General features: G+C 40.4%; 1 protein-coding gene across 1 annotated transcript; it reads left to right on the forward strand.

Annotated features, from left to right (window-relative positions):
* Positions 1-24188, forward strand: DBX2 (developing brain homeobox 2). The gene is made up of 4 exons (XM_039520658.1): positions 1-660; positions 16079-16174; positions 20751-20938; positions 23679-24188. Exons 1-4 carry the CDS (start codon positions 345-347, stop codon positions 24006-24008), a joined length of 930 nt encoding a protein of 309 aa, XP_039376592.1. The 5' UTR covers positions 1-344; the 3' UTR covers positions 24009-24188.
* The last annotated feature ends 839 nt before the right edge of the window (positions 24189-25027 follow it).

Raw genomic sequence — 25027 nt, forward strand, 5'->3', positions numbered from 1 at the left:
AGTTCAGCTCCCGGGGGAAGCCCCCGCAGTCCGGCGCGGTTGGCTCCGCCTGGGCTGGGCAAGGCCGGGGTTGTCCTGGGCGCTCGTGCCAGCGGCCCCGCTCCCGCGCAGCGCGAAGGCCCGCGGAGGGGCTGGACGGGCCCCCTCGCTCCCCCCGCCCCCGGGGCTGGGGCAGCCCTTTATTGTGGGCCGCGTCCCTCCTGGCACGCCGGCTGCGCGCGGACACACCTTCCCGCCCCTGCGCCTCCTCAGAGCGGCCCCCGGCCCAGCCTCCTCAGCCCAGGGGCCGGGGCCGCGCGGCGGCCGGATCGGGCCCCGGGTGCCAGGCCAGGCGCGGCCCCGCGATGCTGCCCACCGCCCTGGGCTGGGGCGTCGCGGGCTCCTCGGCGCTGCTCGACCTACCGGCGCCGCCTGGCTCCGGCAACCTGGGCAAAAGTTTCCTGATCGAGAACTTGCTGCGGGCGGCCCCGCCGGGCCCCGCCCAGCCCCTGCCCGGCCCGCTCACGCTGTGCCCGGCGGCGGAACCAGCTCGCCCCGCGGGGGGCCCCGGCCCGGCCCGATGGGCTTGTCCCCGGCTTCACCCCTCCGCCGCGGCCAGCAGCGGGCCGCCAGCGCGGGCTCCGGACAGAGCCACCGGCATCTTCCCTCCTGCAGCCACAGGTGAGCGCGCTCCCCTCGCCCCGCAGCAGCGCCCCGCCCGGGGCCGGCCGCCGACAGCGCCGGCCAAACCTCCCCTTGGGAGCTCGCTAGGCAGCGGGCGGAGTCATTCCTCAGCTAGAGACACCCTCGACTCCAGCCCGGTCCAGAGGCTGAAAGCCTGGCTCTGCCGCAGCCCCTGGGGCGGGGATGTTCCCGAGGGTGTTTCGCAATTTCATCGCCCCCCCGCGCACAATAAGCTTTGGTTTAATATTTTTAAATTGCTCAGATAAAGCCCCCGAACCTTGTGCCCGGCTGTGTAATTGCCCAGCCCTTGTCTTCCATTTAGCTGCTAATGCGGATGACTGGTGCTTTACTTGTGTGGCAAACACCTCGCTGGAAGCGTTTGCGGAGTGTGGTTGGCCAGTTCCAAAGTACTGGTAAATACAGTTATACACTTCAAAGAAGTGCAGCTGCATTTTAAAAAGCATTTTTTTGCACGGATTGGAAAATCAATAATCAATTGCTGTAAATTCCCCCGTTGTTCCCTTAGACGTATCTAAATAAATAGTATTCCTTAGGCAGAGTCCTACTGCCTGAGTAAAAGGAATTGTAGTTTCTGCCCTCAAATTACTATCGATATAGATTATAGAGAGGGGGTGATAGATATTCAAGTGCAATTTATAAAAAAAATGCTTCCCCCCAAAAAACGACTGTCTTATAACCAGAGTGGCTATATCAGTGAGGTTGTGTTAAATATTTTTTTCTTCTATTAATATTTTTAGTGTTTTCAAACACCTCTGGGGAAATCAGGATTGATGCTATGAAAATTGAGAACTATTCATTGGGCTGCTTCTGCTCCCACTGAAATCTCAATGGCAGTTTGGATATTGATTTCATTGCAGCACTGTCTACCAGGATGGATTAAAAACAGAGCCTTGTGTTCGAAGTAAAAGGTTGAATCTGCTGTTATATGACAGAATATACAACTATAAAGGGGTTTAAATCTTCTTAAGGAAAATTTCCCTCTGTGCAAGACCAAAGTGTTCTTTAAATCAGTTCTGAATGGCAGGGTTATGAAAGAAAGTCTGTTGTGGTCTTTCTCTTTGTTCAAGAGGGTAGTACAGAATGACCAGTAAACATTAATCTGTCATATTTGACCCATTTCCTCATATAACATCTGATTAAAACAAGGTTACTGTCTTGCATGCCTGTGGATTAATAACCACAGCAAAATGTGTAACAATTTTTGACACTATAATGAGGACTTTAAATCTTCCTTAGTTGTTGATCTTTCAGTGCTGCTAAATGATTGCAATCTGAAATGATATCAGAGGGTTAACCATGAACAAACACACATGATAGACCTGAAATCCTTCTGAGTTTAGGAAATACAAGAAAGATCAGATTCTTAGGTACAACAAAGGATGCAAGATTGGGCCTTTTGTAGCAAAAGGAAATTGAACTGAGAGATAGCTACAATTTTCCTGAAGTTCTGACAAAACACTAGAGGCAAAATTCACCACAAAAACTTTATTAGAAGTTTGCAAAATATGTCTAATACTATAGTCACTTCTACATTAAAATAAAAGCCACTGCTTTATTAGACTATAGAGATACTGAAAGGTTTGTCACTTAAACTGGTAATGCTACTTGGCAGTAATCTGAACCATGCAAAGTTTTGCTGTACTATTTGGCAATCATAGTTTTTTATTTGTTATGCCCAGGTTTAACTGTACTGCAAGTTTGAACCATACAAAGCTTTTCCTGACAAATTATGCTTCTTTAGTGTGTTACTTTACATGTACATTTTGTTGTTAGAAATTAAAAAAAAATAGGTTTGAGGAATATATACCTTGTCCAGTTATGGAAGTGTTCAAAGCTGGTTTAGAAATTAATTCATTATAATGAATTAAATGTATATCTATTAATTTAAATTCCCACTAGAACATAGCTACTTGTTCTAGACCAATACAATATTTTCAGAGTCTTGGAGTATATTTAAATTAAAAAAATATGTATTTAAAATCAAAGTAACAAACAAAAATATTACTTGGAGTACAACCTTAAACTAGCACTGCAAAAGGTGTGTATTAAAACCAAAAACAAAAACATGGTATATGCTTTTAAAATGCTCTGGAATATTTTTTATTTTATTTTAAATGAAATCCTACAAGTAGCTCCTACTTGTAGTTCCATTGACTTCAGTGAGTCTACTCAAAGAAATTAGCAGGACTGGGCCAGGTAGGTGCATGTTTAAATATTCAAATAATCAAAAAAAATTAAAACTATTTTAACTTACTTTTCCCCCTTACTTTATACTAACTCAGTTAAAAGCAGTTAAGGAAATGGGAAAGGATGCACATTTCACCTGATTTTGAGTAAATGTTGTCTATATTAAAAAAGGAAATGAATTCCCTAAAGATCATCTCATCACTATTTCTAATAGTTAGAAACTAGGTGGAAGTTACTGAGTGCCCAGTCTTGCAAATATTTGCATGATTAGTTCTTACCTTGCCAACAGGCCATGGGGACATGAGTTCTGGATACTCAAATGAGTAAAGGGTTGCAGGGTGAGACTCTCCAAGTGGCAATGGACCTGATCCAAGTTTCTCTTGAGCTCAAAGTTTCCATTGACTTCAATAGGAACCTTGGGTTGAAGGATCCGTCCCTTATTACTTGAAACAAGGAATGCTGGGTCCAATCCTTCCTTATTTACTCAGGCAAAATTCCCAGTAATGTTTTTAAAAAGCCATAAACATTATATGGACAGTTTCTGATCTCAGTTACATCAGTGTAAATGCAGAAGCTGTTGCCTTGTAGGAGGTGCCCATAACTTTAATAACTGCAAATTAGTTCAGAAACTGGTCTTTACTGCTGGATTTTACAGCCCATATTCAGGTAAGGAGTCCTTTCTCATTAAACTAATCCCAATGGAACTACTCACATGATTATGGGCTATATTTCTGAGTAAAGGTGCCAGGATCAGGCCCTTATGTTATTTTTCTTGTTGATGCAACCGTTAGAAGGACAAGAATTTTGTCAGAGTAAGGATGGTAGGAGCAAAATAAAGATGTTTTAACTAGAAGGTTTATACTATATACTATTCTTACTGACTGACTGATTTTTTTGTGGTATCTAGAGATACTTACTTTTTTCCATTTAGAAAGCTATATGCTTGGGTAATGTCACAATGTTTATTATAAGATTTTTCTTCACATAGTAAATGTGCATGGAAGCGTTACTATATATCCCAGTAGGATAATTTGCAGAGGTCAAAATTTTCAAAATGACCACTGACTTATGTTTTTGGATATGCAATGCGAGGTCACTTAAAAGGGCCTGATTTTCAGAAAGTGCTGGGCACTCACCCTCTGAAAATCAGACCCCTTTAAGTTGTCTCAAGTTCAGCACTCAAAACCAGTATTGATGAAAATCTTGGCCCAAGTCTTAACTAAAATGAATGATCATGACAAAAAAAATTGAACTCTTACAGCTTTATGTATACTTTGAGTTAGTTACTGTCGCAGAATTTCTTAGCATTCAGTTATATTTAAAAGGAAAAAAGTATACTTTTCAATGAAGGGGAACTGAAATGTATCATAAATATTGTATTAATCCTGTATTGCTTATGTGTCCAAAACTCCAGTGAGGTTAATGGGAGTATTAGGGGAGCAAGGAATGCACAATCAGTCTGGAAACTGAAAATCTGAATAAACTGAACCTTTGCTACAGTCCTGAAAATAACAAGTATCCACAACTTCTATAAAAAAATTAACAAATGGGCTTGATTTATAAAATCTTCTAATACTGTGTAAGAACCCAAATCCTGGTTTCTGTCTGAACCATAAAACTCCCATCAGTGCCTGCAAGGGATGCAGGATGACACCCTTTATCTGTGACATCTGGCCATGGCAACATCTGATTGCATTAGAGCTCGGTCATTGACTGCCTCAGCCATTGTGACTCTCCATCAGCGGTGCTTTATCATGTGCCTTTTCATTCCTGTTGTGAGTTACAAAGGGTCTACATTTATAGTTCCATATTTTTAGCCCCATGTGTACTTTAATAATAGCGCCAAAATGTCCCCAGTGAAAAGCTGGATGACGAACAGTCATCCACAAAGCATCACGCTATGAGATATGTCACACTGTGAACAGTGTTCAAAGAGACATCCCTTTGCTGGCTATGAGGCCATTGAAGGGTTAAAATGAATGCTTGCCTTCGCTGTATTGATTATATAGTTGTACAACTGAATTATGGAACTTTAAGCTTATTTTAAATTATTTTGGTTTTTAATTATTACTATTATGTGCAAATAGTATACTATATAAAAGTTAAACTGTAAAGGCAAACACAATGGGATCCTCAACTGGTGTAAACTGGTTGTAGTTCAATGGAGTTATGTCAATTTACACCAGCTGAGGATCTCTTGCACCACAATTAGTAAAGAAAAAATATTTTAACTGTTGAATTTGACTGCTTAAACACCTGGCCATTAATTCTGGAATGACAGGCCTAAGTAGTCTTTGGAACTCATTACTACAGGATATAGTTGTGACCTTGTACTTAGTAGGATTTTAAAAAGGACTAAATATTTATATTAATAACAAGAGTATCTCGAGTTATCCCAGTAAATATTAAAATAATAAAGAGGAGTTTTGGAGGCATATAAACCTTCATTTTTCAGGGCATAAGCCAGCCATTAACTACTGGGAGTTATGAGGGAAGATTCCCTGGAGATAGGTTATCCCATAACCACCTACTGCTGGGTTTCTTACAACTTACTCTGAAACATCAGAGGATAGAATTTGTCCTAATCTGTATACTATGGGCTTGATCCTGATGCTCCACTGCTTTGTGTAGTTGTTTACACCTGTATAAAATGCTACCCTTCTGCTCCGGTTAAAATTGACATCCACTTTGCACTCACAAGTCTAAATGACTGCACAAAGTGCAAGGCAGTGAAGAATCATGCCACCTCTTTAAAACACTGCATTACTGCAGTGTGTGCTATGTGGGGCTATACCATACCCTCTAACCATTACAAATTACAGCTGTTGTAGAACCTGGTGGCATGCTTAGTAGGCAGTGTTTTACCCAGTGGAGCACTTTATAGCTATGCACTATCCATTACTATGGGGGTGACATTTAAGATCCTTGTTCTTCTGACCAGTCCTGCTTTAAATGGGAGGGGGCTGGTAAGAAAAGGTGTTCCTTGGCTCTTGGAATTTGCTTCTGCCTCTAGTCCACCAGAACCTGCGTGTGGTTCCCTTTAGACTATACTGCAACACTCATTTGTTTTCCCAAGCATTTTTTGGAGTGAGAGATTCACATTAGGGGCTGATGGGATGTAGTTTGTTTTGGGGCTGGGAAGGCTTTTAGGAGGTCTGTTTGTCAGGTTTTCTTATGGCCTAATTTCCAGAAGGGCCAAGTGACCACAGCTCATATTGATTTCAGTGAACGTTGCAGTTGCTCGACAGTTGTGAAAATTAGTCACTAGAAAGCTATGTACTTCTCAAGTAATCCACACCGTGCAGAATGACAGCAAATCCATTGGAGACTATGAATTTTCACTACGGTAAATGTAACCAAAATCAGGCCCTGTGCTTTTACATTTTGTAATGTGCCTAGAGTATTGATAAGCACATCTGATATATATTGCAAGGAAATAAATAAATAAAATGCAATAGCAGGCATGCTTGCATTACAAACTTTGCTGGGTTACTGAACACACGGGAATTTTACCTACAGTAAAATATATACATGTATATACACAGAACATATATAAGTCTATAATAAATCAGACACATACTAACAGAAATCTAGCTAAAGTACTTACAGGATTCTATTAACATAGTATCTGAGTACCTCACAGTTTTTAATGCAGTTATCTTCAGAACCCCTTATAAGATAGGGAAGTGCCAGCACTATCGTTTCCTCAGATGGAGAACTGAGGCATAAAGTGACTTGCTCAAGGTCATATAGGAAGCTTGTGGCAAATTTACATTTCACTCCTTCTAGAATCTAGCCATTGGTAAATATGTTTTACTGAAATTAAATGATTTTTCAGTCCATACCACTTTTTATGATTTACACTAATAAAAGCATTATTAATTATTTTTTCCAAACTGGCTGACAATCAGAATGTGTCTTCAAGTGACATGTAACTCTGTAGCTTTCATTGAAATTAAAAGAAGAAAAGAATCAAGTGCTTTTAACTATCAGAACTCTCTGGATTCTCACTAGGTAATGTAGACTCTCTGTTATAAGAGTTAGGGACTCTCACAGACACAGTATTGCAACCATGATTCTCTCTGGACATGCAAAGGATTCTGTGGTGACTAGGTACATGTAACATTAATTTTCACATTATTCAGGACCTCTTCTTGCTCCCTTTGCAGTCTGTGGGCCAGTTCCTAAAGGCAGGTCTTTAGGTACCCAGCATAATGCAGTAGAGTGGGTGCAAAGATGGCTTTACACTACCTTTGCTTTCCCCCTATGCTGGGGCTGCCAGGCTAGCCTAATGATGCTGTTTAAGTACAGCCCCCAGGGCCCATTGCAGCAGAGATCATCAGAGCATAGGGATAGTCTGGCCATGTCTTCTGCCTTGCAGTCTGAGGAAAGGATTGGTATTGGACCTGGTCCTTTAAGCAAGGTTTAAGCACTGCTGGAGAAGCACAAAGCAGCATTAGCAGGGTCAAGGATCTGGGTCTGTAGGAGAAAAAACAGGTTCTTAGGGGGGAAATGATGGAGTTAGTCATTTCACTAAATTTAGTGAAATCAGTTATTGTAACATGGATTTTATATTGCACAATGAGATGCTTCTGAAACAGGAACCTCAGGGCATATGCTTATGTTTATTAAGAAATAGAAGAATGAAAAGGGATAAAGATTAATCTGATCATGTAAGTTGCTTAAATTCCTGACTGCAAAATTATGGCTATTTCATGCCATGATTTTTTGTGTGAAAAACTCCCATTGATTTCAGTGGGGGTTCTGTGCATGTATTGCTTGCTGAATGAGGCCCTCAGGAAACTTTCCTTGGAGAACTCAGCTCTGCAAGCTAACAATTGCTTTAACTGTTCTGAGTTGCACTTTTGTGGCTAATAACCCTTGACAGCCTTAAGGATGAAAACATATTCCAATATATTAGACACTAGGAGGCTTTTGAAACATCAGACACTTACTTATTGGGGTAGGAGAGTGGGTTTTAAATAGGAAAGGGCCTGATCCTGCAATCCTTACTCCCACAATTCTCCCGTCAACAGGATGCCTATTTCTGTATATTACCAAATTATGCTGGTCTACCTAGGTTGTTATACAACATTTACAGTGTTGCCAGATCTCACCATTTTATCATGAGTTTTGTGATATTTGGTGTCTTTCCTAAAGCCTCAGTTCCCGAAGTCATGAGATTATGCTGAGAATCTCAGTTTTCATTTTAACAGGTGTAAATACTAGCCCTTGTGGTTGCAGCGAAAAGCTTGCAAACACGAACCATAAAGTCTTAAAACAAGGCAAATAAAAATAATCCAATATTTATTATTATTATTTTATTATTAAAATCTCATGATTTTTAAGCCTAATTGGCAAGTTTTGACCAAGAGAGACCCAGGACTAGAATAACAGGTGCATTTCAGTTGCAAATGGTGAGAATCCTTTACTTTCAGTTGTAGCCCAAGGCAGGATTTTAAATCAGGTCTGCGGCAGCAAAAGGCAAGTTCTCTAATCAATTGTACCACATAACCCCAATTTCACTGGGGTTTAGGGAATTCTTTTTAAACAAAGACATTTTATGAAGAATACAAGGAAAATCTGTCAGTCCATTTATGGCTGAATTCTGTTGTTTTGCCTCTTACGGTGTCCTTAGTAGTTACAAGAGAAGGATATTCTTTTGCTGTTGTACATGGGTGCCTGTGTGAGTGAGCGAGAGAGTGGGTGAGGAGTGGGCAGGAGGAACATTCGCACTGAGAACTCTAGTGTCACAATAAGACAATAGATAAGCAGCAGGGAGCCCTGGCACAGCCGTACATAGGTAGCATGCGGGAGAAAAACAAGGGGAGGATGGGCCTGGCGACAAAGCCAATGGATCCACCACTATGTAGATCTTCTGTTTAGGCTGTGTAAAAGGAATTGCCAACATTGCATTTCCAAAATAAGGGACTGTTTTCTTAGTACCACCACCTCACCCCTCCTCCTGATATTATTTATTTAATTTATTTAATTATTTTTTAAATTTGATTACTTGTTAAGTAGTACTCACCTACATTCACCAAGGATATTTCTTGATGCTTTTTGCAGCACTCTGCAACTCCTGATTTTGTTATACAGAGATTTAAAAAAAAAAAAAAGGGATGGCCATTGTAATAAGGGCCTGTTGGCAATCCTAATTTCAGCCAATAGATAGAAATAGCTTCCACAGAGCATTGCCACAGCTGTTTTGTGGCTTGAGCAGGAGGTTTTCTTTCCTTCAGACATCTGGCCACACTCTAGCACAGCTACTCTAATGGACGTGATTGGTCTCTAATGTGCTAAAAGCAGTAGCTTCATGAGTATCAGCAGACAGTGCTGAGACTGTTTACCTAAACCATGCCACAAAATCTATATGTTCTACTATTGTTTTGCAGTCTACATGTGGTGTTAAAATTTGCAGAGTACCTAATATTGGCACAGAAGGGTTCTAGTTCCCATATGTGAAATCCATGCCAGCTATGCCATTGACCAAAGCCTGCCCACATGGCATGCTTCCAGTGCACCCTTCTTGCCATATAGATTGTCCCCAAGATAAAGGATACATAGAGAAATGTGCAAAAATGTGCATAAGCACCTAAGGTGATAAGGAGCTTACAAAAATGAAAGAGCCTCAGATGTCACCTAACCTTAGGTGTGTCCTTAACATCTGCCTGATTTTTGTGGCTGCAAGGGAAAGATCATTTTGCTACTTGCATATTTCAACCCCTTTTGGGTGACGTTATCTTTTTTTTTTTTTTTACAGTGTCTAACTGGCTAATTTTTGAAAGCCCTACTGAAAACGAATAAAATAAAAATGAAAACATAATTATTTCCATTAACTTTCTATGCAGGATTTTAAAATACTTTTTTGGGTGTTTTTTAAAAAAAGAATTGCAAAATACTTTTGAGGAATATTTGCTCACATTTTTAAATAGATCTATTTCTGCCACACATGCATTGCTTTTATGTTTGCTGTCTGAACATCAAGTTTTATTGACCTGAATATTCATGGAAAGAAAGGCATGTGTGAATATTCACAGAAACCCAAATTTAAATTTGCAACAGTAAATGCATCAGAACAGCTTTATTCCTGGGGGAATTCTGCACCACTGCCCAAAGCAGAATTTTGCAGAAAATAATGTGTGCAGAATTTCCTTTTCCCCACAGAAACGGGATGCCACTAGGGGCCAGTGGATGCGGCACAGCCCAGCTAATACATAGAAGACACTGCTGGGGGGAGTGGGAGGAAGCTAGAGGGTCCCTGGCAGCTGCAGTTCCCCACACACCCTGAGGGAAGGAGACAGTGGCATGCAGGAAACTCCACACAAGCCTGGGATCCAGCATCAAGCTGTTTACCCCTCAGGGTCCAGAGATCCAGAGGGAGAGAGAGGGGCCGGTGTCTGGGCAGCGGGGGCATGGCTGAGCTCTGGATGAGGAGGGGACGGCTGTCTTGGCTGGGGGGGCTCTGAGGGAAGGGGGTGCAAGTATCTGGGCAAGAGGGTGTCCTGCAGCTGGGCTCTGGAGGGGGTGTGGGTATTTGGACTATGGAGGCCCTGCAGCTGGGCTCGGGGGCGGGGAGAGGGGGCAGAGAAACATGAACTGGGTTGTCATAAGGGTTTCTTTAACTTTCTACTCCTGGGAGAATTTTTGTGTGTGTCTGTATTGTCACAGACGTACTTGCTGACAGGTATTTTGAAATAAATTATTAAAATAATTGAAATTGGTGTAGTTATATAATTTATTTTGACAAAATTTGCAGAATTTTTCAGTATTTTAAAATATTATGTGCCAATTTTTTTTGGCACCAAATTTTTATTTTTTTGGTGCAGAATTCCCCCAGGAGTAAAGCTTGCACAATACACTAGCCAAGTGCATGTGATTGTGATTCCCTGTGGTGGCAGATTTAAGCAACTTGGCAATCTGCTGCTGTCTCACAGACAGGAAGTTCACCTTTAGGTCAGGTGGTGAAAGCTTGTACTTTTGGTGCTGAAAAAGTCTTGGGATTAATCCCCTCTAATGACCATGGTGTGTGCAGCTCTGGTCCCTTAGACTTGAACATTCCTCCAATCTGTGAACAGAAACAACACTGTGTGACTTATTTGGCCAATCACAACTAACCAATTCCCCTGGACTATCCACTATTGGCTATTTGCAGAGAAGTGTTCATGATTATTCTATAGAGTTAAACTCTGTTTATTGAAAATGTGTTTTAATTATTTTGAAGAATGAATAAATGTGAGGAAATCACATTTTTTTAGTATCTACTCCATGGGCAGAAAAAAAGGCTAAATTTATCAGATGAATTATTTATTCAGGTCTAATATTTTGGAAAGGTATATTTTCAAATACATTTATCTAGGTCTTTAATCATGCAGAAAGGAGAGTCTCAATGCTGCAGCTGAAAGAATTAGGACTCCACATAGATGCAACACAGTGAATTGTAGAATTAGGCCCTAGAGTACTTCCTAATGTGTTTCAATGTGCTAGAGTTTTAAAAAAATACCCTACCCCAGAAGCCCCTTGAAAACAAGTCACTTTAGAATTTCATAATGATTTAATCTAAACTCATTTAATGTGAATTGTACTTAGAAACTTGACTATGGAAAGGACTGTGTTTTGGGACCTCTGTCTGCATTGTAGACATGAGTTTCTAGTGTGGCAGAATTTTCAGTTTTAGAACTATTTTGTTTTCAGATTTGGAAAGCATTTTGGAATGTCAGTGTCTGAGATAATGTCTAAGTTTTACACTTTGCTGAATGCTAAGGTTCAGTTTACATGTACAAGTATACTACAGTATATTTAATTGCTTAGTATTTGTAAAATGCTTTGGGTTTATATAAAGCTGAATATAAATAAGCATTATTAATTATATTTTGTATTCACCATCCTGTTACAGTATAACAAGAATGTATCATTGTTTCAAATACTAAATCCTGGGAGATTTAGGACCAGGTACTGTCACTTTCAAGAAAAAAGCGCATAAAATAATTTTTGAGCTCTTTCATATGTAATCAGGGCAGTGGAATTTATTCCTTATTCTGACTTTTGAGTTTCATGATCTGTGTGACGAAACCTGCAACCCTTACACCGATGTATAGTGCTTCTTAGTCCTGCACATTGTCCCATTTAATTCTATGGGAATGCTAAGGGGAGAGAGGAGTAGACACATGAGTAAAGATTTGTGGGATTGGCCCAAGGTTAATGTTTAATTCACAGATGGGTCTGTACATAAGCAGTTTTATGGCTACCATGTGCTTAATTCTGGCTATCAAAAAAAACCCAGGTTTCCTAGCAACCAACCGGCATTGCAGCTGTTCTTGGCCTTATGTAAGGACTAAAAAATGTTTGGTTGAAATTGCTTGACCAACAAATAGATTGATTTACCATTTCGTATATGACAAGGAAATAAAATGTATATAATATTTTCCCATCCTTATATCCAATATTTGTTTTACATGATAGCTACAGTTACAGTCATGCTGCATAAAATTCAGGACTAAATGAACCTGACCAATATGTATTGCATCATTTTGCGCAGACAGTTTCCATTCTATTATACTGTTTCACACATGGTACTTGAAAAAAGTTTAATAAAATGAAAACTATTTACTATATCTGTCATACATAAAAATGTACTTGTCTGAATCAAGATAAACCATCCATGGGATTGTTTAGTCTGCAGAAGAGAAGAATGAAGGGGGATTTGATAGCTGCTTTCAACTACCTGAAAGCGGTTCCAAAGAGGATGGATCTAGACTGTTCTCCGTGGTACCAGATGACAGAACAAGGAGTAATGGTCTCAAGTTGCAGTGGGGGAGGTTTAGGTTGGATATTAGGAAAAACTTTTTCACTAGGAGGGTGGTGAAGCACTGGAATGGGTTACCTAGGGAGGTGGTGGAGTCTCCTTCCTTAGAGGTTTTTAAGGTCAGGCTCGACAAAGCCCTGGCTGGGATGATTTAGTTGGGGATTGGTCCTTCTTTGAGCAGGGGGGTTGGACTAGATGACCTCCTGAGGTCCCTTCCAACCCTGATAGTCTATGATTCTATGTTTTTATGGACCCAGGGTCCCCCGTGGAGTGCTATACATCTCCATAATGGACCTGAGCCTGAGCTGATGTAAATCTGTGTAGTTCCCACACAATGATTTCAATGGAACTACACTGATGTACACCTCCTGAAAATCTGGCCCAGTGTCTCTAAGAATTGGCATGTAGATCTCTCATAGCTGAAAGATTTAAAGATGTTTAATGACCATTGGCTATACATCTAAGGAAACTCAGGACCATTGTTTATCCCACAAGATTTGGAATAGATTAATCTAAAAAAACAGCCCCAGAAGCCACCTGTTTGAGATCTGTGGAAGGATGTCATCTGCATCTTATTTCTGGGTGCATCATCACAAATACAACAGAGAGGCAGTTTTTGGGCCTGATCAAAAGATCATTGAAATCAAAGGAAAGATTCTCACTGACTTTGCTGGACTTGAGAGCAGGCTTTTAGAGATCTTCTCTTTTTGCATGATGGCAGAATCCCAGCGGATTCAGGTGCTGTCCGCAGCTTTCATGCAACTGCATAGATTATTTCAGGTTTTATAAGGCAGGATTGTGTTTTAGTTTCTGATGCTGCTCCCATTGAAGTCAATGGGAATTTTAACATTTACTTCAATAGACATAAAAGGACATAGACATAAAAGGAGCAGGCCTTTTATGTTTACAAGTCATATATAGAAGCATAAAGGTTTAGTGAATGGAGAGAACTCTACATGCAGGAGTATGCTATCCACCTCTCTGAAGTGATGGTATATTCAATTGTGATATATCCAGGTGATGAGAGTATAATATTGCAAGGGCATTCTGGGCACCGTGTTCTCAAGAAGATATTAAAAAATTAGAGGGAATTCAGAAATAAGCAATAAAAAAGATCACGGGACAGGCGGGAATGACTTATAAAGATAAAAACCTTAAATAGATATAGGATGGCCTAGGGTGGGGAGGGCATGATAACAGCCCACAGATTAGATATTTGCATGATTTAAACACCAAGGTAGTGTGGTGCCTGGAGTTCAGTGAGGACTAATAGGCTGTGATTCAGAAATAGATAATTTAGGCTGACTGACAGAGAATACTCTCCAACAGCAAGACCTATTTGGCTGTAGAATAGTCTCCCAAAGAAAGCAGTGAAATCCTCTCACTTGGGACTGTGAAAACTATAGTGGACAAAACATTAGCAAATGTACTGGAAGGCCTGCATTTTCAGGGAGATGGACAAGATGATCTAATAGGTCTTTTCCATCTCAGTCTTCTGTGATTCTGTAATTAGTGCCAAATCCTGCCCATCTTACTTGCCCCAGTAGTTCTGTTGATGCCCTGTACTCTAAGGTCATTGTGATGCCAACGGGACTATTTGGATGAGTAAGGTGGGCAAGTTTTGACTTTATATTTTTGATGTCCTTTAAACTGCCTACCATAACTGTTTCTGATGGTAAAGAGTTCCATGTCTGATGATCCTGTCTGTTTGTAAATGCCTCCAAAGCACCTCTACCCCGATATAACGCTGTCCTTGGGAGCCAAAAAAAATCTTACCACGTTATAGGTGAAACCACGCTATATCAAACTTGCTTTGATCTGCCGGAGTGCGCAGCCCCACCTCCCCGGATCACTGCTTTACCGCGTTATATCCAAATTCGTGTTATATCGGGGTAGAGGTGTAATTAATATCCTTGTAGCTGTATAATCAAAAGAGAAGAAATTTACAATAAGGGTTGTCATGTTTTAAGATAAATTTTAACATAAAGGCCAAGATTTAAATAATGAGTTCTTAAAGTTAGGCTTCTAAGACCATATTTGATTACAATGGGAGGTGTACAGCACATTTGAAAATCAAGCTACTTATGAAGGTGTCTGAATATGGAATCAAGAGCCTAATTTTGAGTGCTCATTTTAAAAATCATGTCAATTTTTTTAAAAAAACCATATAAATGAGGCAGATTGATAAGACAAATGCACTCATTTTGACCAGTCTTTACTTCTGATTATTCACTGCTTCTTTATAGTAAAAATAATGTTGTTTGAAGTCTTTTTAAAATAAGCAGTTTATTACAAAATATTTTTTATTCAGATGTAATCTGTCTAAATCTCCAGTGTCACAACACACAGAAGATTTCCCCCCCCATACAATAAGTCAAGCAACTGATGTGGTGGTTACATTGCAGATCAAATTTTGAAAAAATATTATTTTTTCAACTACAGCATGTCTGCCTTCAACATGGAGGGAAAAAAAAAAGAGAAAAAACACATTTTAATCGTTCATTGGTGCTGGCAAAAATATGAATGTAATCAAGAGTATGCTTAGAAAAAATATCTTTATGGAAATATCCTATAGAATTTACTACAGAATGTGATCTTTTTCTATTGTGCTTTTTTTTGGCATTCTGTAGAAATTAACACAGAATTCTATAGGCTGGTTAAAAAAACCCTATAGAGATGTCAAATTCTCTGAGCCCAGTTCTGCAGCTCTTAGTTGTATTTAATAGAATCGTCCTCCGCAATTTCTTACAAATAAATGGGACTATTTGTGTTGTGAGATGCTATTTATCAGAAGAATGGCAGAATCAGGCCGTGCCATTTTAGAATAATTTCTATAGAACTTAGTTGATTTATCTCTATTACATTTTACAGGCATTTTCATTAAAAGCTTGTTTATTGATTTCCTTACTCCATGTGAGTAAAAGTACAAAAACTGACCTGTAAATAAGATACTTATTGCCAGGCAGTGCCTGTCAGTTCTGTTTTTTTTTTTTTTAAGGTATCCCTCCCCAGTACGTTTTACCTAGCAAGGTTGTATAAAATAACTTTTAGATGGATTTACAGTTAGTTATGAATTTTGGCCAATGTGTTCAGATATATTACTTAGGATGTGTGGCACTAAAACAAATAAATATTGAATCCTCGGAATTGCAGTCTTGCGATAAATTTACTGTGATGCTTCAGTATGTCATAATTGAAGCAATAAATGAGTTAAAACTAGCCTTGATTAAGTTATTTAAAGATTACTTGGCTGATTGTCCTTTGCTATAAAAAATCTCTGCTTAAGAAAAGGGAATCAGGGTTTGTGAGGCAGGACTTCAAATGCTGACTTTTTGAAAATTGTTGTTGTGAATATCACTTAAGATTAATGGATAATCAATTAGATCTATGCTTTATTTGCAGTTCTTTCCAAACATTTTTTTCTCCGAGCCCCACCATTCTACTCAGCATGCTGCGGTGGGTCCTGTCAGCACCCTGTATCCCCCACTGCTTTTCCAAGTAAGTTTTTATGCTTCATCAGTAATGCTTGAGTTATTCTGTAAACCAAAGCAGCAGGATTTAATGTGTTCTGGAAAACTAATTGGTGATGCAATGGCAGCAGCTAATTCCTCAGTAAAATCACAGCAATCCTATTCAGAAGGTTTCCAAAGATTTATCAAACTTAAGTACACTGAGCAATTGTGAGAGATTTCTAATGGCATTGAGACATCCAGACAGCTAACTAAGGAACGCTCCTTGTTTTCAGTTTGCTAGAAAAGATCCTTTAAGAGTCAATAACTCTTCTTAAAATCTGTATCAATACGCATTTGCAAACAGGAAAAGAAAAGAATTGAAAGATTATAAAATGGACACTGCATATTAATGTCTGCTTGGCATAAATTATGATTCAGGAAACATTTAAAAAATCCTCAAAACCCAGCCATTCTGTTCATAGCAGATAAACACCTGTATTAATTTGATTATGTTTTAGATTATAATTTTAAAACTGGAAGACATGTGGAAGATGATTTGGTCCTAGTATTATACATTTGGGATGAAAACTTTGTTTTATATTACCACTTAATCCAAGTCTAAATTTAACCTTGATTTTTTGAGATTTGTGCATCATATAAGATTCTTTATTAAAGAGTTTTGATGTTCATGACTAAGGAAGACAAGCAGAGGATACATTTTAGTTCCTCAGAATTGAGTAAAAAGCACAGAACTGTGTGTCAGTCCAAATGGAAATTGCAAGTTATGCATTCTGCAGCTATATTTTTATCACAGTTGAATTCAAACCACTGCGGACTATGTGTATGTGTTGTATGAATGTTTCCGAAGGGCAGTTGCTAAGTCGAATGATTCCTGACAAGTGAGGCAGCAAATGCTGGCAGTTTAATGAGCTGCAAGTTTCTGAGCACCTCTTTAGGGAGTTGACACTTTCCCACAGAGCGTTTTACATGGCCCCGGCTCCATCACAATGGTTGACAGCACCATGACCAATCACCACTTTCACTTTACTCATCCACACGCGACCTCACCACAATTTTTCACTGTGCAGATGAACTTTAGGAACCATTTCACATTGAAAAGGCCTGGGCAAGGGTCAGTTGCCCTTTTGTATGGTCATAAAGCAATGCTCTATGTGCCAGTCTTTTCTCCTGTCTCACATTCCAAGAGAATTTCTGGACAGCATTTAAAGCACTTGACTGAAAAATAAAGCAGTGAATGAAACTGACTTTTATAGACTCATTCTAGCTCATCTTCCCATATAACCCTGTCTACCTGAAAAGGGATTTAGTGGATGAGTTGCGTGTATACAGGGACTTGCTGAATACATAGGGCCCATTATCAACTGTGGGGATTGTTTATTAACCAGGACTGATACACTACTATTTTGGAAGTGACCTATTAATTGTCCATTTAACTAGAATGTATTGAATTCAAATGAAAAAATGGAAACCATGACTAAAGCTTTTACTCGCTCCTTCAAGGTGGTCTCTGCCATGAAGGCAAATTAAGATTGTTCCACAGATTAAGAAGACATTTATCACCATATATTAGGATACGAAGGAAAGACTTAAAAAAACAAAAAAAACCATGCCAAACATTTGGTACCGTATTAGCATTTATGTCAACACAGTATTAAACCTTTCAGTGTCTGTTCAGCAGGACAGAGTGCAGACTTGCTTTGCTTAACTCATTTTGACATAACTGTTGTGCTGTGTGTGTAAGCTCATGCCTCCAAGTATCAGAAAAATAGACAATGTACACTCGGTGGATTTCACTTGTACGATTAGCGTATTCACTCCATCGACAAGATCATAGGTTGGCTTTTATGTGTACAGTTTTGGTGTATTTTATATTATTTAATATAGAGCAGTTAAAACAAAATTCCTAGACCATCTTCTTATCTGAATGTTCACCTCCCTAAAAATGTTAGGTTTAAAATTTGACCAAGTGGCTGGCTCCACTTTTCACTAGTGCTTGTCTGTGGTTCTGCTCACTGTTAGGTTTTGTTTAGTTGGGCATTTATAGTACATCCATTACTGTGGTATACAAAGTCAGAGAGGTTTCTCCCCAAACTGGGTGGGTTCTTCCCTACTATATCATTCTAATATTGGTATTAAAACAGTCACCTACCTGCTTCCTGTGTATGGCAGGTAGGTGCATGAACTCAGTGTTCTAGTGGCTGTTTCTTAGCTGAGTGACTGCCAGTCAATAATCAAGGAAAGAAAACTGTCACAGATTAACCGTCACATAATCTGACACCCTGTCTTTGGCTGACAGTTCCATTTTGGAGCTCAGCAAGGGAGGTGAGGTGAGGACCAGCCTTGTTGGCTAAGAAATTATTTTCTTCCTCCCCTGTGGCAATTGTGGGGCTGAGAGGAGAGATCTCTTCCACCTGTTTCACTGGAGGCTGTACAGACTGGTCAGGAACTACCACCCCAGCTATTTTTTAAACTGCAGCCCAGACGTAACTCTTTCCCTCCTACTGCAGCCATATATGAGTTGACTACAACTTTAAGGCTGTATCTCCCTGCTGTCTATGCTTACCTGTGGGGGATGGAGACCATCCTTGATCAGGAACGTGTAATATATGGGAGGCAACATTTGGATTTACATGAGGTTCTTTTTCCCCCAAGAAGCTCTCAGCAGCAGAATGGGGTTTTAGAGGGTTCTATGCACTGTGTTGAAATTTTCCATGAATAGCTTGGCCTTCTTCAGAAGTCTCAAATATGACTGACTTTCTGGGGCTTGTATGCCATATTCAACATATTTGAGTCTGAACAGAGTCCTATTGTGTCGCATTACATACATAAACATAACAAAAGTATCCAGTAAACGCTGATGTTTGTGTCTGAGTGGTTTGAAATATCAGTTTTAAAGTTGAAATGTGGCTGTACCAAGTTGTAACTTCATATATACCAACATTTAATTTTAAAACCACTCAAACACTCATCACAAAAATATCTAATAAACTGCGATATATACAATGGGGACATGTTAGGACTCTATTCAGACTAAAGTGTGCGTGTGTGTATCTATCTACAAAAACACACACATAATCTGTATATATAATGTGTCAAAGTTAAAGATTAGTACACCCCCAATTAGTGGTTAGTGAAAGCTGCAGCTGAATTTGACTAGCATTTCAATAGGGACATGTTTTTTGTGGAAAAAATGTGTTTGAAATTTTTTTCACTGAATTTTTTTTTTAAATTGTCAGAAGAAGGGATACATTTTCTTGAATTGTGTTGTCAAATAATTCAGTTTTTTGTTGGAAAATTTCAAAACCTGAAATTATTTTGGTCATCTCTACATAGGATTTTTTTTCACTTAATTCAATGGGAGAATGATCAGGACACTGTACTAAGAAGGCAAAAATTCTGAAGCTTCTGTGAGAGAGAAGGTTATATCTAAGATGTTTGGATTGTACCGTTAGGGTCTAAAATGACTGTGATTTCAAAACAAAGCCACCTCTGTGGCTGCTGGCCCACAGGAAGTCCACAGGTGTCTAAGGCTTTGTGGATGTGGAAACTGCTTCTTACTCAAAGAAAGCACTTTCCTGTAGGTAGTGATTATGGAGTATATTTGTTCTTGCCCAAAAGCCACATATAATATTGTGGGTTCAGCACATATTTAGTGGGTCTCTGGTACCTCCCCCAAGCCCTTCTCTCTGGAATTTGGTGCTGTTGGAGGTGCACTGCCAGAGCACTCCTAGCCAGCAGCTGCTTTGTGGATTCCTGTGGAAAATAGATGGATCCTTCTTTGGAGGTGGGGGAAAGGGCACATGAAAAAGTGATACAGGTCTAGGTTTTATCATCATCTTTTTTGGGGCTGGCAGAGGGATGATGTGAATGCCCCTGCTCCATGAGTTGGATAAGCAGAAGGTCCCCTCAGAGCACAGATCAAAGGGGTGTGACTGGGCCCAGAATAAACTGCCATACAAGGGCTTGCTGAAAAGTGTTAAAGGATTAAAAATTAGACTGAATGGAATAAATTCAAGTACTCCAGAGAGCTTTTAATAAACAATCTATGGTTTCCATAATAATCAAGATGTGAATCGCCAATGATTTTCTATGGAAAAGTCTACTACGAAAGCCTTGTCATTACATTATATAAATAGCATTGCTTACTTAGCCCCATCCTTAAGCTATTCTTATCCCATTATGCATTTTATACTGGGGCAGAATGAGCACCCATGAAAAACTCACTGCAGTTTGCTCACCCTGATCATATTGTGTAAGTAAAAGTGTAGATGTTTCTCCCTGACCATATCTGGATTTCACACTAAAAAGAGCTCTATATTCAACCCCCTACATAGACTCATCTGGTTATGCTTTTATCACTCCAAAGAGCAGAATCTTGCCCATCTATAACACATCTAGATCCCAGCATTACTGAAGTTGATCAGAGCCATATCCAGTGTAGAATCTGACCCTTATTGAACATGACTGAATCATCGTGACACATTTGTAACACCAACAACTCAAAAGTGAGACTCCAGTCTGATAGTGGTGTAAAGTATAATGCTTAATTTTCCTTTGATATATGTTATACATAGTGTAACGCTATCTTCCATTTCCTCTAGGAGAGGAAAGTGTTCTGCCTCTGTTGACCCAGGACTCCAACTCCAAAGCCCGGAGAGGTATTTTAAGAAGAGCCGTCTTTTCTGAAGACCAGAGAAGAGCTTTGGAGAAGATGTTTCAGAAACAGAAGTATATCAGCAAAACAGACAGAAAGAAACTTGCCATTAACTTGGGTCTGAAAGAGTCACAGGTATGGAGGGGTGGGGAGACATTGTACAGCACTTAGCACAATGGGGTCTCAGCCCATGACTTAGGGCTCCTAGGTGCTACTGTAAGACAAGTAATAAATAATAATAATTCACAGCTTTCTGTCTTTGAAACAAAAATCTTCAAAATAGCTTTGCTGGAGAGGGGTGGGGATATAAACAGCCCAGGACCAGTCCAATAGTCTTTACGTAGGCAAAAGTCTCAGTGAAGTCAGTGGTAGTTTTACCTGAGTAAAGAATGAATAAAAGAGAGTCCCCATCCTGTAGTGATCTGCATTCAAAAGTTAATATCTCCATTTCCATACACAGGGGCAGCTCTAGGTATTTTGCCGCCCCAAGCATGGCAGGCAGGCTGCCTTTGGCGGCTTGCCTGCGGGAGGTCCCCGGTCCCGCAGATTCGGCAGCATGCCTGCGGGAGGTCCACCGAAGCCGCGGGACCAGCAGACCCTCCACAGGCATGCCACCGAAGGCAACCTGCCTGCCACCCTGGCAGGGACTGGCAGGGCTCCCCCCGTGGCTTGCCGCCCCAGGCACGCACTTGGCGTGCTGGTGCCTGGAGCTGCCCCTGTCCATACAAGGGTGGAGGAAAGTCTCCTTTGAACATCAGCACTCTGTAACCCCATTGCCCTAACTGATGGCTGCTTTTGGGCTCTGCATGCACAAAGCTCCACAGGGATCTGGGAGCAGGGCACCGTCTTCTGCTCTGCTTCTAGGTGTGTGCACAGAAATCCAGGCTCAGAGCTGTTTTAGTTTCCTCTGTTTTTGTACCTGTTACTGAGAGCCACCAGGGAACTATGCTAATGGCAATGCAACTGCTACTGGACTCATGCCATCTAGGGAGATGGGCAGTGGAGGCAGCAACCTTTCAGCTGATCCTGGATCGAGGCAGAGGGAGACCTATGGGGTTGAGAGAAGCGTTAGAATGAAAATTCTATGAGGTGACCTTACTGGAGGTTCCCAGCTCTCCTTGGCCACCTTACAGGGGTTTTTCCTTATGGGAGTATGATCTGTCCCAGAATAGGACTTCAGGATTTGGCTCAGTGTTTAATATCATTATAGTGTTACTTTTACCATATACATATAGTAAGATGGTACCCAGAGGTGCCTGTGAGCTTTGAGACCCCAGTGCATTGATCTCTGTGCAAATATAGCTAAAGTGATAGTACCTGCCCTGGAGGGCTTGCAGGGCAAACAAAAGATGGGGACAGGAATAGAACACACAAGAAAATAAGCTTGTGTGATTGGCACAATTTCATTAATTACATGGAGGTAATGGTCAGGGAGAGGGGAAGTGGCAGGAATGGGAGGGGAGAGGTGAATGAGAGAAAGGGAATAAGAAGAGGAACAGTCCTAATATATCACCTGCCTTGCCATAGTCAGCAAGCAGGGTTTTGAAGGCATCTTGGGAGAGGTGAGTCTTAAGGATGAATTCAAAAGAGGCAGAGATAGTGGCTGTACACTTTTAGAATGAGCTTTTTCCATGCATAAGGGGCATAAGAGAAAGCCCAGAGGTGCTTGAGGGAGAAGATAACTGGTGGGATATAAAGGCTAGGAATGGTGGGGGAGAGCACTGTACATTACTGTAATTTTTAACTTGAACACTTCAGCCAGAAACAATAAAGAATGCACAGACTGAGACCCTTTCCAGTCTATTAGCTGAAGCAGAGTAGTAATCACCGTAGGACAAACTGTTTCTTTTCATGCTGACAGTGTACAGTCACACTCTGCAAAGAGCTTTCTAAAATCCTCACAGTGTGTATTCACATACTGTATGTTGCAGGTATTTCCCTCTTACATTCTTTTGCATTCTCAGGAGTGCCGCCAGCTTTTTTGCCGCCCTAGGTGGGCGGAAGGCCCTGCCCCCGAAATGCCGCCCCCCACAGAGGTGGCAGAAGGTCCCGCCCCCCAAAATGCCACCCCTGACAGGGGCGGCGGAAGGTCCGGCCGCCACGGTCGCCGCCCTCCAAATGTTAGCGCCCTAGGCAATCGCCTAAGTCGCCTAATGAGTTGCGCTGGCCCTGTGCCTTCTGGATATTCTGTTGAGCCCAGGGGAATAGGAAATGGACTGAGAGGGAGTTTACTACTAATACTAAAAGAAAAACAATTTAATAAAAATAATAGGGCATCATTCCTCTCTAGGTTTTTCCTATATAAAACACAGGAGAGACTGAGATTGTCAGTTTGTAGTTTGGCTGTACCCTTTGGGGGCGGGATTTGCCATCTAAGGACTAGGAAGAGGATTTTGTCCCCAAACCCACATGAGAGCCACATGGATCCTAGGAGATCCCTGGAGCCTGCAGTGCCACCACTCTGCCTTCTGGCCTGCAGCCCACTGTCAATAGCCATGTTGTTCCTGCAGCTAGGCCGTGGTCAGCGGCTCTTGTGGGTATAAGTCCCACAGCTCCTGTAGCTATGCTGTAGAAAGTTGTTGTCTCCTTGGCTACCACCTGCCCTCTTTCCAGTCTGCTGAGCCAAATCCTCACCTCACCTGTGCTGGTGGAAGTAGAGGGGAGTGTTTGGTCTGACTGTTGTTAATAATAATATCTGAATCCTCAGCTGGTGTTAGTCGGCGTAGCTTTGCTGATTTCACTGGAGCTACATTGAACTTGACTTCAGTCAGGCCCAGAGAGGAGTGCGTAAAATTGAAGGGATTTCAAGAAAAAAGGGATTAAGGTAAAATTATTTTAAGAAAACAATAATAACCTCCAATTAACTTGGGAACAGGTGAAAATTTGGTTTCAGAACCGAAGGATGAAATGGCGAAACTCCAAAGAAAAAGAAGTGCTTTCAAACAGGTGCCTCCAAGAAGAGGGTCTTCAAGAGAACTACTTCTCAAGATCCACTCTGAATTTTACTTCCCCATGCCCATCTATATGGGAAGTGTCTCAACAGCAGGCAAGTCTGAGATGGAGGGAGAATTCTGCAGAACCTTCAGAAAGACTGAATAATAGAAATAGCGCACAGCCACTTCAAGAAACAGATTCATTTCAGGGCACATTGTATTTGTACCCTGAACAAGACACTGGAGACAAGGCAGTTACATTATCAGTATAAAGGAATGATGGAGTTCTGAAAATTGATCAAAGAACATAGACTTTAAATGGGTGTTTTTTTAAAACTAACAATGTTTGAACGTTGTAAAGGTAACTAGTTTATACCTCATCACTTACTAAAATCTAACACCATTAAAATGACAAACAATTAATGCTGCAAGAAATATTCTTTAATATTCAATCTTCTCTCATGTCTTTTCTGGTCTTATCCTGAACTTACAAATGAATTAGGAAGGGATGGTAAGTAAAATGAAGCGAAGAGTATGAAACTGACATTTTGCTTTGATTTACATACTGTGCTGTATATACATATTCATTAAAACACACTGATACCATACTTTTTCTCTCTTACTGTAATCAGACTCATTAAGCTCTTTTTGCCCATAGGATAGAGAAAAACCCTTTCTCTAAAGCGCATATTTTTTTTTAAAATTGCTTACAGCGTGTGACATTCACAATAGGTTTATACTGAAAACATCTAAGTATTTTAGTGGTATTTCTCCATCTTTCCTCATTTATATCGGGATCCAGTTGTGTATACAGTACAGTGCAACAACTCAGATGAGTTATCCTAATGAAAGAATTGAATTTAAAAAAAAAATCTCCATGTTTACTTCACTTTAATTTGGACACAAGCTGGGAAATGCCAGGAAATGCAATTTACTGAGTCAAGTCTTTTCGCCTGGAGATGAAAAATACAATGTCCTTAGCTTTAGTAGCCTTTGTCAGATTGTCAGTAAAGTCTCTTGTATCGTGTTTTTTGCATTTAAAATTGATGATAGCGCAAGGGAAAATTAGAACCCACATGGAATCGGCAGCAGTACTATAATTGTGCAAACTGCCACTCTTACTCTCTATAAAAAAATACTTGACAGCTAACATGCTGTACCAGACTTATTCTTGACTGTTCATTTAAGCTGGTTCCAGTGGGTATGCATCTCTTCCTAAATTCAGTACAGTATTTTATGTGTATAACTAGCCTGAAATAGTAGTATTAAAATAGTGTTACTTGAAATGATT

Source organism: Mauremys reevesii, linkage group 1 (genome assembly GCF_016161935.1).
Source record: "Mauremys reevesii isolate NIE-2019 linkage group 1, ASM1616193v1, whole genome shotgun sequence".
NCBI classification, from domain to species: domain Eukaryota; kingdom Metazoa; phylum Chordata; order Testudines; family Geoemydidae; genus Mauremys; species Mauremys reevesii.

Excerpts from the sequence above, each read along its gene's own strand:
- DBX2 (XM_039520658.1), top strand. The coding sequence starts at position 345 with ATGCTGCCCACCGCCCTGGGCTGGGGCGTCGCGGGCTCCTCGGCGCTG. Across the intron at positions 661-16,078 it reads CTTCCCTCCTGCAGCCACAG|TTCTTTCCAAACATTTTTTT; the intron begins GTGAGCGCGCTC and ends CTTTATTTGCAG. Across the intron at positions 20,939-23,678 it reads TGGGTCTGAAAGAGTCACAG|GTGAAAATTTGGTTTCAGAA; the intron begins GTATGGAGGGGT and ends ACTTGGGAACAG.